This window comes from Pecten maximus, chromosome 9, assembly GCF_902652985.1.
Source record: "Pecten maximus chromosome 9, xPecMax1.1, whole genome shotgun sequence".
NCBI classification, from domain to species: Eukaryota; Metazoa; Mollusca; class Bivalvia; order Pectinida; family Pectinidae; genus Pecten; species Pecten maximus.
In genome coordinates, this window is record NC_047023.1 from 1,297,391 (window position 1) to 1,311,502 (window position 14,112).

General features: G+C 39.0%; 1 protein-coding gene across 2 annotated transcripts in view; it reads left to right on the forward strand.

Moving 5' to 3' along the window:
• The first annotated feature begins 3,891 nt into the window (after positions 1-3,891).
• The window catches only part of LOC117334989 (epoxide hydrolase 4-like), a 30,891-nt gene continuing 20,670 nt past the window's right edge, over positions 3,892-14,112 (forward strand). The window contains exons 1-2 of one of the 2 annotated variants that reach the window (XM_033894874.1): positions 3,892-4,326; positions 9,459-9,583. In XM_033894874.1, the coding sequence (XP_033750765.1) occupies positions 4,120-4,326; positions 9,459-9,583 (332 nt within the window). In that variant the 5' untranslated portion in view covers positions 3,892-4,119. The remainder of the gene's footprint in view (positions 4,327-9,458; positions 9,584-14,112) is intronic. The other variant, XM_033894873.1, reaches the window with a different exon arrangement.

Consider the following 14,112-nt stretch of genomic DNA (forward strand, 5'->3'; position numbering starts at 1 on the left):
ATTATTGATGTCAATAATTAGGGACTTTTTCCACTTTGGCTTGCCATACAGTACAGAATTAATAGGAAATGGCTGGACAGTTACTCAATGTGAAGGGTATGGAACAGCGACAGACAATCCTGTATGTTCCTTATTTTTTCGGCATAGCCGTATAATTTTCGCTTTGCCCCGGATATGACGCGAAAGGTGGCGTTACTGGTCAAGATGAAGTATGCAAAATGCAGATATGCAGTTAAAAACGAAACAAAGATAAAATTGAATGCAAGCTGAATAAGTGAAAGTATCTTTTCAAATGACACATTAATAAATTTATATTCATGATTCAAATGCAGTCTTATTATCACCAAAAATGATTCAAACTGATATAATTTTGTTATCCGTGCTGAAACGTATCAGTTCGTTAATTTATTCACTAGCAGTTTTACATTATAACCACCAGCATTAAAACTATGCCGTTTATCTTTTTTAAAGATATTTCTTGTTAAGAACTCTTTCTAACTACTTTTAAAACTATTGTCAAACATCTAAACAAGCGAAATGGTGGCATTACCCCTGGTCCACTTAAATTTCCTACTGTGATCACAAGTTCGAATTCATTGCTTCTTTAGGCTTTGATTACTTCTGACCGAGTTTAGAATGTAGACAAATATGTTATACTGTTCTGCTATTAAAACGCAAACCCGTTCTGACCAAATAAGGCCGCACGAACGTATCTATATATTTGTTTATATGCTAACTTTAAGGAATCGGATTTAATTGATGAAATTAATAGATGCTTTCGTGTGAATTTGTATAACAAAAACACTAACTTGTGGGAAAACATTTGTTTGTACGGAATTTAGGCTGATCAATGAAAGTTAGCGAAGGTGTTTTTAAATCACCACAAACTTGTTTTTGTAGAAGTCTGACATATATCGTACATGTGTAAAGCTAACAAGGCTGATTGAGTACATCACTGATTACGACTGTTCTCTCAGGTTAACTAGGACAGTGTGGGGAGTAAAATAAATAGTGAAAAAAAACAAAGTCATAAAAAACAACAAAAAACAATAAAATTAACAGGTTACGAGAAAATCAAATCATTTTGGAATTCACTCATATTTGATACTCCGTCACACCCATCCATTACGTTTTAACGAAATATTATTGGGTTCGGGAGAAGTAAAAACATCATCATCAGCATCATCAGCATCAATCCTGTCAATATGTATGATAATTATTATCTCATATACTATAACGTTCGCACATAATAACATATTTTGTTTGTACATAATATTTTTATAATGACCTTCCCCACCGATCGCAGTTATTACATAATTACACAGATTATTTAAAGGTTGCTGCTTACTCACTTGATGACAGTACGTATCACTTCTCATCAAGTGCTCGTAATTATCACTTCTTAAAAAGTATTTATAATTAGGTAGCTATCGGCTTCCAGTTCACTTCTATTCCAACGAAGTTCTGAGACTTTATATATTTCAGCCAGAAGACAAAAGTTGGCTGTGACACCTATTATAGAAGTCGTATAGAAGACACATGTTAGAGAGGACGTGAGTTTGTTGTGACGGGTGTTAGAGAGGACGGGAGTTGGTTGTGACGGGTGTTAGAGAGGACGGGAGTTTGTTGTGACGGGTGTTAGAGAGGACGTGAGTTTGTTGTGACGGGTGTTAGAGAGGACGGGAGTTTGTTGTGACGGGTGTTAGAGAGGACGGGAGTTTGTTGTGACGGGTGTTAGAGAGGACGGGAGTTTGTTGTGACGGGTGTTAGAGAGGACGGGAGTTTGTTGTGACGGGTGTTAGAGAGGACGGGAGTTTGTTGTGACGGGTGTTAGAGAGGACGGGAGTTTGTTGTGACGGGTGTTAGAGAGGACGGGAGTTTGTTGTGACGGGTGTTAGAGAGGACGGGAGTTTGTTGTGACGGGTGTTAGAGAGGACGGGAGTTTGTTGTGACGGGTGTTAGAGAGGACGCGAGTTTGTTGTGACGGGTGTTAGAGAGGACGGGAGTTTGTTATGACGGGTGTTAGAGAGGACGGGAGTTTGTTATGACGGGTGTTAGAGAGGACGGGAGTTTGTTGTGACGGGTGTTAGGGAGGACGGGAGTTTGTTGTGACGGGTGTTAGAGACGACGGGAGTTGGTTGTGACGGGTGTTAGAGAGGACGGGAGTTTGTTGTGACGGGTGTTAGAGAGGACGCGAGTTTGTTGTGACGGGTGTTAGAGAGGACGCGAGTTTGTTGTGACGGGTGTTAGAGAGGACGCGAGTTGGTTGTGACGGGTGTTAGAGAGGACGGGAGTTTGTTGTGACGGGTGTTAGGGAGGACGTGAGTTTGTTGTGACGGGTGTTAGAGAGGACGCGAGTTTGTTGTGACGGGTGTTAGAGAGGACGGGAGTTTGTTGTGACGGGTGTTAGGGAGGACGTGAGTTTGTTGTGACGGGTGTTAGGAGATGACGGTAGTTGGTTGGGACGTGTTAAATAGGACGTGAGTTGGTTGTGACGGGTTGGGGAGGACGGCAGTTGGTCAATTAAATTAAAACTTTATTTATAGTTGTTACTTATTATAACAAATCAACATTAGATCTAATAAACTATTAAAACCGACTCAAACAGTAAAAGACCTGCATAAATACAAAATAAATAAAGATACATAATGATGAATAATAAATAAATAAATAAATAAATAATAAAACATCAAAAAACATACAAATGTGTTTACCTGATTATGAGTTTTATTACTAAGATTTGAAAGATATTATAATATACCTGTTGAAAATGTAACAAAAACAAAAAAAACCCAGATAATTGCAAAAAATAATTATTTGAAAATATATACTACATATAAGACTTACCCCTTTAAATATAGCACTGTTACAATGTGGAAATAACCATTAAGTTTATTTATTTATTGGAAGTGGTAGGACTAGGGTATATACATCTGACCCTCTGATGTTATGTGTATGTCTATATGTTATGTCTACATGTTCTGCATTTGTATTGTGGCCCATACCAGCTGTTTGTCAGTGATTTGAATTGTGTGAGTGAAGTTGTTGTTCTGAAGTGGTCTGGTAGGGCATTCCAGATTTTAGGTGCTTCTGACCGAAAAGAATGCTGGCCGTTTTTTGTTGTCCTAACATGTGGTATGTGTATGCTTTTCTGTCATGTGAGTATGCTGGTGTTTGTGATTTTGAAGACTTTTATTGCAAAATTTCTGAGTCTCCTAATTCTGAGTGATGATAATTTGAACGGACTAGTAAATTTTCGTAAGTATCTTCCTGTGTGTCGTATATGAATCTGAGTGCCCTTTCCTGATTTTTTTCTCCATTTGTGCGCTCCGCAGAAGTGCCATGTTAGTGGACAGAAATTGAAGTTTGAAAGGATAAAAGAGAGATATATTGAATTTGTGAGTTTGCCTGGTCTGTTTATGTGTTTGTCGATGCATTTTTATCGTGACGTAATAGAGAGGACGGGGGAATGTTGAGACATTTTAGGGAGGACGGGGGTTGGGTGTGACACGGGTTAGGGAGGACGGTGGTTGGGTGTGACACGGGTTAGGGAGGACGGGGGTTGGTTGAGACACGGGTTTCGTCGAGAGGACTGCACTGTCCAGAGTGATTTTTGACATGTGTTAACTGTCAAGAGGTTAACTCTTGAACTTGTTATTTGAATGAATATTAAAAAATTACGCTTAAATCACGAGGCAATTTTCTCACAATTCATGTAGGGTCAAAGTTCAATGCAAGGAAAAAACGCAGAAATGTTCAAGCAAACCATTCATAAACTTGTGTTGGCGTGCCGTCCATGTAATTGTTATACTCAAATCTGTTATCAATTTAGAGCGAGAGGCGTAAACCTTATCTAAACATCAGTGTTTCACGGATATTTGCGGTAATATTAATGTCTGTGAATTTGTCCTATAAAGCCTATTATCAAATTTACGGAAGAAATTCTGAAGTTGTGAATATGAAAATCACTGTGAACTTAAGCGACCTCTTATCTTTTTTTCAAGTGATATTAATGTAGTATTGACGGAGTGCAATATGTAACAAGGGAAGTAACTCTGCGTGTAGATGTGAATGATTGTCAGTTCTGAGATTTGAAGAGATCGTGAAGCACGTACCAAAATGACTGCTGCACATTATATACAGGTAGTGATAGCACATGTAATTGCTGCTGGCATTGGATTGATGTGCATTTTGTCCTTATTATGGAGATGTGTACGACACCCGTTCAAATTTATCCAAGAAGAAACTAACAGGAAAAAAAGAGAAGTTATGCCGGCTTGTCTGAACGACCCGACTTTGGGAACCCACGGTTTTATCCATTTGGAGGTAAGTTTGAAATGAAAGTAGGCTTTTAAACTCCATCAAACGTATATGCTAATGGTTTTTTTCTAGCAATATATGAACCATTTGACAGTTGTCATGCTCAGGTATTTACTACATAAAATTTGATAATTTCTTTTATGATTAAGTTTAGCAGTGGACTTTGATATCCGGACATGCACCTAAAACTCGGGAGCCATGCATTGGATATCCAGCACCCCTTATTTATATCCGGCTTCTGTAGCAGGGTGGCGCTAAGATATAGTCTTAATATACATGTAGCATTGTTTTGAGATATAATTATACAATGTATCTATTATGTTCACAGTTACAGACTATATGTCAGGTTTAAAAAAATCTGTTACTTATTATAACAATGTATTACAATATTTAATTCCTTTATTGTTTTTATATATTTCTTCTCCTGGGTGCTAGAGGGGTCATTTAAATTAACTCCATTATTATTATACTAGAAAGCCCAGTCAGTCAACTGTACTACTACTAAACACACATATATACAAAGTAATACCAAAAGGCCTAGTGGGCCTGCATCACTTAATCCAGATAAAACAGTTTTATGCCCAATCTTTATTTCTTTGCTAATATTGTCGATACGACATGTATGTTCTATACGACATGTATGTTCTACATGGCTGGCCCCAGTTTTATAAACAATGGGCTCTCATCTAACCTGTAAGGCTGCAGATGAATTAACAAATACCTAGAAATTACCCATTCGATTTCCCCTATTGCCCCCTCCCTGATCTGCCCCTCCCTAGAAGTTTTCAGTGTAAGGTTTATCTATCTATTTCTCCTCTTGCCCTCTCTGCTGTGCATTGCCGCTGTGCTCCCTCCCTGCTCTGCCCCATTGTTGCCCCTCCCTGCCCCTGCCCCTCCCTGCTCTGCCCCATTGTTGCCCCTCCCTGCCCCTGCCCCTCCCTGCTCTGCTCATATCCCTTCTCTGCCTCCCTCCATGCTCTTCCCAATCCCTGCTCAGCCTCCCTCTCGGCTCTGCTCATACCTGACCCTCCCTGCTCTGCCCATCCCTGACCCTCTCTGCTCTGCCCATCCCTGACCCTCTCTGCTCTGCCCATCCCTGCCTATCCCTGCTCTGCCCATCCCTGCCTGTCCCTGCTCTCCCCATCCCTGCCTATCCCTGCTCTGCCCCATCCCTGACCCTCCCTGCTCTGCCCCATCCTGCCTATCCCTGCTCTGCCCATCCCTGACCCTCTCTGCTCTGCCCATCCCTGACCCTTCCTGCTCTGCCCCATCCTGCCTATCCCTGCTCTGCCCCATCCTGCCTATCCCTGCTTTGTCCCATCCCTGACCCTCCCTGCTCTGTCCATCCCTGCCTATCCCATCTCTGACCCATCCTTCTCTGATCCATCTCTGACCATCCTTCTCTGATCCATCCCTGACCCTTCCTGCTCTGTCCCATCCCTGCCCCTTCCTGCTCTGTCCCATCCCTGCCACTTCCTGCTCTGTCCCATCCCTGCCTATCCCTGTTCTGCCCCCATTCATGCTCTTCCCCTCCCCAGATGCTACCAGTGCAAAATGAGACAAATGTAATGTACACAGCACCCAGATCAGACCAAAGTTTGTCTGGAGGATGAGCCTAGCATAAATAGTTCTCACCAGCCATGTTACTGTATAACATGAAATATTTGAGGGTACTACTTTTCGTGGTTTCTGGCTATTTAGATTAGTTTGTGGTTCATGGATACCTCACCTAATGAATGACGGACTAGAATTTCAACCAGTTGTATATCTGTTCTTCCTCAACCACAGCTGCTGTGAGTGTTTATACACAATGAATATATCATGTTTTATCTATCTTCAGTTTAACATAAGAGAGTGATATTAAACAGATCTCCATATCTCTGTTACAGTAGAAAAAGTAAATGTCATACATATCATTTAGTCATTTATCCATGCTTGGTGTGCGAGTTGGCCCTCCAGGTGGTGGGCTGTTCAAATTGCCATTAGCCCTTGGTCCGTCATCACTCTGTCTCTGCATTCATCCATTGTACATTGTCTATCTATAAACAATCCATGTTATCACTATTTGCTTAGAAATACAGGCCTTGAATTCAACATTTTATGTCACTTGCTAAAAACAGCAAGCACCTTGCTAAAATGTCTTTTTACTTTCTATGTACTCTCCAAAGACAATTAAGATATGTGTTTTGTTATGAAAAATGTGATTTATCATGTGTATGTGAGAATGTATATAGACATAATAGTAAGAACTGACTAATTGGATTAATTTGTTATATAATTGTTACAGTTTGAATCTGATGAAACCACTTGCTGAAAAAGCAAGCACATTTATTTTCTACTCTCTATTCTCTAACATCTTCTTGCAAATAGCAAGTAATTAAGTGTTAAATTCGAGGCCTGAAATAGCAGGATCATTTTCAAACCTGGACTCTGGAGTTGCTGCTCTGTCATACCTTAATTTGTCTACTTTTTAAGAGTGCCCTGCATACCATGTGGTATCCTCCTGAGACCTAGAAGACAAACTTTTCCCTAAACTACACTGAATGGACGTTGGTTCTGTGGGGATTTCCCCTCTTTTATTTATATTTTTCAGAAAGTTCTTGATGGCTTTTCTCATATTTCATATGTATGTTCCTCTTGGTCCCTAGTTATGTGAGGGGCCGAGGTGTCCAAGTGGTTAAGGTGTCCCGACACTTTATCACTAGCCCTCCACCTCTGGGTTGTGAGTTCGAAACCCATGTGGGACAGTTGCCTGGTACTGACTGTAGGCCGGTGGTTTTTCTCTAGTTACTTCGACGTCTTTCCTCCACCTCCAAAACCTGTCATGTCCTTAAATGACCCTGGCTGTTAATAGGACGTTAAACAAAATAAACCAACCTTAGTTATGTATGATTCATTTTGAAACTGATAAAAAGTCAAGATGGCTGACAGGTGGCTATTTCGAATCTTGATAGTTAAAGTTTATTATCAGTTCTCAGAAAGTTCTTTCTCAATTTTATATGTAGATTCCTCTTAATCCCTAGTCATGCATGTTCTATTTTGAGCCTGGTCAGAAAATTAGATAACTGACATGTGGCCATTTTGGGTTTTGACAGTTGAAGTTTGTTATAGTCTTTCTTTAAATTCATACATAGGTTTGTCTTGTGTTACGGTATTCATTCATAGGTTTGTCTTGTGTTACGGTATTCATTCATAGGTTTGTCTTGTGTTACGGTATTCATTCATAGGTTTGTCTTGTGTTACGGTATTCATTCATAGGTTTGTCTTGTGTTACGGTATTCAATCATAGGTTTGTCTTGTGTTACGGTATTCATTCATAGGTTTGTCTTGTGTTACGGTATTCATTCATAGGTTTGTCTTGTGTTACGGTATTCATTCATAGGTTTGTCTTGTGTTACGGTATTCATTCATAGGTTTGTCTTGTGTTACGGTATTCATTCATAGGTTTGTCTTGTGTTACGGTATTCATTCATAGGTTTGTCTTGTGTTACGGTATTCAATCATAGGTTTGTCTTGTGTTACGGTATTTATTCATAGGTTTGTCTTGTGTTACGGTATTCATTCATAGGTTTGTCTTGTGTTACGGTATTCATTCATAGGTTTGTCTTGTGTTACGGTATTCATTCATAGGTTTGTCTTGTGTTACGGTATTCATTCATAGGTTTGTCTTGTGTTACCGGTTGTTGAAGCTGTAATCCTTATTTCTCAGAGAATTTTTAATGAATTTTTCTCAGATTTCATGTGTAGGTTCCCCATGTTTTCAAATGATTGAGAGAAAGAAGAGAAAAATAGGTAAACAATCAGCCTAACAGAGATCCAATAAAGGTAATTCAATGGTGGGCACCGAGATCTGTCTGGGATCTCTTGTTTAGTCAAATACGGTAATTAATTTTAAAGTGCTAGCTCTAATAACATCATCTCTAAAAACTTCAGTATTGGAAAAGATAAAAATCTGATGCTTAAATTTTACCAGTGTATGTATATATACAGCATATACACATTAATATGATATACAGTGTATGTACATACATAGGTATCTGGGATAGATAAATTTCATGTGGCTATTAGTTTACTTATATATCTACATATTGTACGTCTACAGATGTCAGTATGGTATACAGTATTTATAAGTATCTGGGATATTGAAATTCCTGATTTTAGTTGAAATATCTAGTTTTTACTTAGAGATTGAGGAATGAGAGACTGCCAAGTCTTTCTGTAAACAGTTGGACATATGGCAGCAAGTGTTAACAGGAAGCACTGAACTTATCTGTTAAGATAAAAATGTAGTCTCATTCCCCAAAGTCATCACATAAACTATGAATAATGGTTACTTGTTCATAATTTATTTTACTCCAGCTTGGCTCTAAAGTTTAAAATTTATTAGATTGAACTTTATAAACCATAATTTTCCAACTAATGATGCTGTGGTGACAAACACAGGAGAAAAATAGTTTACTTTTTACATGTAAAAATATGTAGACTTGCATGTAACTATGGATGAGACAAGAGATGTGCAAGAATTTTTTAATCATTGTATTTTTTAGCCCACCGTCATCAGATGGTGGACTATTCAAATCGCCCTACATCGGTGGTACGTCCATAGAAATTCTTATTAACACTGAAGTACTAGAGGGAGATTTTTCATTATTCACATGTAGGTTCCCCTTTGTACCTACCAAGTAGTTGTGCCCATTCGATTTTGAGTCTCATCAGGAAAACAAGATGGCTGACAGGTGGCCATCTTGGATTTGGACAGTTGAAGTTTGTTTATATCACATACTACTTGTTGAAAAGTTCTAAAGAGATATTTCTCATACTTCTTATGTAGGTTCCCCCTGCTCCGAAATTGTGCCCATTTTTGAGTCTGATCAGGAAAACAAAATGGCTCACATGCAACCATCTTGGAATTTTACAGTTGAAATTTGTTATTGATACATTTCAGAAATTTTTTAATTTTTTACCTCCCATTCCTTGAAAACGACACAATATTTTCAGAGGATTTATTCAAAATACTACATTTGACAACTTTTTCTAACAATAACCAACCATAACAAAAATCATTCTGGGTAAACTTTAACCATCAACTATTAATTGAAGCTTATGAACTGTATTTTTTGTAATTTCCCTGACGCCAGCACGTGAAGCTACACTACGTATCCAATGGAGATGAGAAGAAACCTCTGATGTTACTGATCCATGGCTTTCCGGAGTTCTGGTACTCGTGGAGGTTTCAGCTCCGAGCCTTTGCTGACAAATACAGGTATGTCATTATTTTTGGATACTAAAAAATGGTGGTCGGCCTATTATTAAAAATAATAGAAAATTGTTCCAAAAAATAAATAGATAAAACCGATCATCGATAATGAATTTGAAAAGGCATTTAATTGGAAATTTCTGAAAGTTTTCATAAATATTTGGCTTCACATATTTTTGTTATGGGATGAAGATATGTTCATTAATTTTTTGTACAAAAGGGCAATTTTGTGCTAAATTTTAAGAAATGATTATAATCGATAATCGATCAATTTTGAGTTTCCGATTATCGATTCTGAAAGCTAGTGAAACCGATTCCCATCACTACACAACTTCAAATACTGAAGCATTCAAGATTCTCGTAGAAAATGTAAATATAAGATAAGATAAGATAAAGATGAATTTTATTACCAGCGCAGAATCTTTTAATCCTCTATACTGGCAAAGGAAGATATGAGTAAATAAGAGTAAATATGTTTGTTTGTTTTTGTTTTTATTTCATTATGGCAGGTTTTAATTGTAAACGGTGTAAATTGTTATGGTTGCCTTCTAGCTTTGCACTAGGAGGAATCTCCCTTTAGCTCAATTGGTATTATCTATATATAGACTGAAGGACGGACAAGGTCACAGATTGGATCCATGTGGAAGCACACTACTTGCTTTCCTGTTACAAGATAAATACCTTTTTCACCTGTTAAGCAGATAACATTATCAGAAATTTAAAAGAAAAAGGCATATTCCATTAAAAAAATGGCAGAAATTTTAAGTGATGGGATGATCATTGGGGATCAGAGGAACAGAATTACTCAGGAATAAACTGGCTTCTGATTGGTCAGAATGGAGAATGTGTTGTTAAGCTGAAAATTGGTATATAAGTGTTTTGAGGGATTAAAAGCAGTGATGGCAAATGAGGGATGATGGTGGAAGGGAGTATTGTATGGTTAGCCATTGGCTTAGAATATAGTTTGAATTTTGTTTTTAACTTAATTGTCATTGTCATTTTGCAGCCTTAGCAGTCATGTTTGTGTGTTTAGTTACAATGTGCATTGGCTCTCTTTATCATCCACAGTGGTTGATTAATTGTGAGTTTGTAATCCTCACGGTGCTGTAGAGCATGGGGATGTTGATAACACTATTAAAGGGTTGATACTGAAGTGGTCTGAAATTAAATTGTAAAAGGATGCTCTCTTTTATAATAAATTCAAATGTTTCATCTGGAAACTGTCTTTGACTTAAAAAAAACTAACAGACTTCCTGTTAAACTGTTAATGAAACAGTCGTAAAAACAGGAAACAATTTGTTTTCCAGATAATTTACACTGAACTGAATTCTCATTATACAAAAAAATATATTCATTTCTGTATTTCCGACAGATCTGCCATTAAATTTTGAAGCATATAAACTTGTGTGTTTGTGATAGATACCATATGTCTGTCAGGAGTTGTGGATCTGATTGTTCCCCCGTGGGTAGGCAGCTCCAACAGTAGAGCCTCAGGCCAGCTTAATTGGTTTAGGATCTTAACTATACGTTTTACAGATAGAAGTTAGTGTGGGTTAATGCGGTAAAACTAAGTCACCAAGTAGAACATCAGAAAATAATATGATATATCGTAGTTGCTCAAATAAATGCGCCTTGCCTTTTAGTACACCTCAGGGAATGTTTGTTTGCTGGGTTTATTATCCTGTGAAAAGCTATAGGGTCGTTTTGAGGCGGGTGGGGAATGGGCTGGGGGATGGTGCTTGGGGGGTGGGGGGGGGGGGGGTGGTGGTGGACGGGGGCCCTTGTAGTAGTTGGGGACTACAACACTGAACTACATACGGGGTCTACACAAGTGACTGTTCCATGACAGCACCTGAGATTGCGCGACCTACGCTCCAACTGACTGGGCTGTCATACCTCATCGTGCCCACCACCCCTTTTTTTGAGGAAAAGAGGATGTGTGCACTCAAAGTTTGTTTATCCAAGTGATGAAGAGCCCAGGGCAATTATTTTGTTGAATACAATAAGTGGAGCATTTGGAGTTACATAATCTAGGTACGGGAGTCTGAGGGAGTCTGAATCGTGAAACTATCACACACTAAACAGAGTACACGCACCAGTAAATAAATCATCTATCTGTAGACTAAAACACACAGTAGTCATTATATCACAGACGCTTGACCACACTTGCATAGAATACTGTTTTGATTTTATCTGAAGATATATTTATAAATTATAGGACTAATTAAAATGGTTAATTATTTGGAAATGCTAACTTTGCAGTAGCATTGGATGACACCCAACCCTCCACCACCAGAGATACAGGACTAACATCCATAGTGTCTGTCCAATTGTGTGTCTACAGGACAAACATCCATCTGTCTGTCCAATTGTGTGTCTACAGGACTAACATTCATCTGTCTGTCCAAATTGTCTGTCTATAGGCCACCTGTCTGTCCAAATGGTCTGTCACAGGCCTAAAGGCCATCTGTCTGTCCAATTGTCTGTCTACAGGACTAACATCCATCTGTCTGTCCAATTGTGTGTCTACAGGCCTATAGTCCATATGTCTGTCCAATTGTGAGTCTACAGGACAAACATCCATCTGTCTGTCCAATTGTGTGATCTACAGGACTAACATCCATCTGTCTGTCCAATTGTGTGATCTACAGGACTAACATCCATCTGTCTGTCCAATTGTGTGTCTACAGGACTAACATCCATCTGTCTGTCCAATTGTGTGTCTACAGGCCTATAGTCCATCTGTCTGTCCAATTGTGTGTCTACAGGACTAACATCCATCTGTCTGTCCAATTGTCTGTCTACAGGACTAACATCCATCTGTCTGTCCAATTGCCTGTCTACAGGACTAACATCCATCTGTCTCACAATTGTCTGTCTACAAGCCTATAGTCCATCTGTCTGTCTAAATTGTCTGTCTTAAGGCCTATAGTCCATCTGTCTGTCCAAATTGTCTGTCTAAAGGCCTATAGTCCATCTGTCTGTCCAAATGGTCTGTCTACAGGCCGTATAGTCCATCTGTCTGTCCAAATTGTCTGTCAGTCGCCACTTAAGCCTCCATGACAGAGAAGTTTCAGTGAGTGCTTAGCTTTGCAAAATAAAAAGATCATCTTTATTTCTTGTAGTTGACATTTGAGATTTATTTTATCATAATAGAGAAAATATAAATATCATTATTATTAATTCCAACCGAAAGAAATTTAATTGGTTTAGGTACGTGGTTGGGTAAATGTCCATAATCCCAGGCAAGCTACAGGTTACCATTTGAAAGGAAGTCTGTCCTAATTTTGTTTAAATCTAAAATTTCTGAAATTGGTGTGGTAACATTATGTTTAGGATATGTACTGTATTTGTCCATCAATAAGCCCAGGTGATGTATTATACTGTTTGGAATTTCCAGGTGTCGTGTTACCCTGTGTAGAAATCCCAAATGTTGTGTTACCCTGTGTAGAAATCCCAAGTGATGTGTTACCCTGTGTAGAAATCCCAGGTGTTGTGTTACCCTGTGTAGAAATCCCAAATGTTGTGTTACCCTGTGTATAAATCCCAGGTGATGTGTTACCCTGTGTAGAAATCCCAAGTGTTGTGTTACCCTGTGTAGAAATCCCAGGTGTTGTGTTATCCTGTGTAGAAATCCCAAATGTTGTGTTACCTTGTGTAGAAATCCCAAGTTATGTGTTACCCTGTGTAGAAATCCCAGGTGTTGTGTTACCCTGTATAGAAATCCCAAGTGTTGTGTTACCCTGTGTAGAAATCCCAGGTGTTGTGTTACCCTGTGTAGAAATCCCAAGTGATGTGTTACCCTTTGTAGAAATCCCAAATGTTGTGTTACCCTGTGTAGAAATCCCAGGTGTTGTGTTACCCTGTGTAGAAATCCCAGGTGTTGTGTTACCCTGTGTAGAAATCCCAAATGTTGTGTTACCCTGTGTATAAATCCCAGGTGTTGTGTTACCCTGTGTATAAATCCCAGTTGTTGTGTTACCCTGTGTATAAATCCCAGGTGTTGTGTTACCCTGTGTAGAAATCCCAAATGTTGTGTTACCCTGTGTAGAAATCCCAAGTGATGTGTTACCCTGTGTAGAAATCCCAAGTGTTGTGTTACCCTGTGTAGAAATCCAGGTGGTGTTACCTGTGTAGAAATCCAGGTGGTGTTACCTGTGTAGAAATCCAGGTGGTGTTACCTGTGTAGAAATCCCAGGTGTTGTGTTACCCTGTGTAGAAATCCCAAGTGTTGTGTTATCCTGTGTAGAAATCCAGGTGGTGTTACCTGTGTAGAAATCCAGGTGGTGTTACCTGTGTAGAAATCCCAGGTGTTGTGTTACCCTGTGTAGAAATCCCAAGTGTTGTGTTACGCTAAGTAGAAATCCCAAATGTTGTGTTACCCTGTGTAGAAATCCCAAATGTTGTGTTACCCTGTGTAGAAATCCCAGATGTTGTGTTAGCCTGTGTAGAAATCCCAGGTGTTGTGTTACCCTGTGTATAAATCCCAGGTGTTGTGTTACCCTGTGTAGCAATCCCAGATGTTGTGTTAGCCT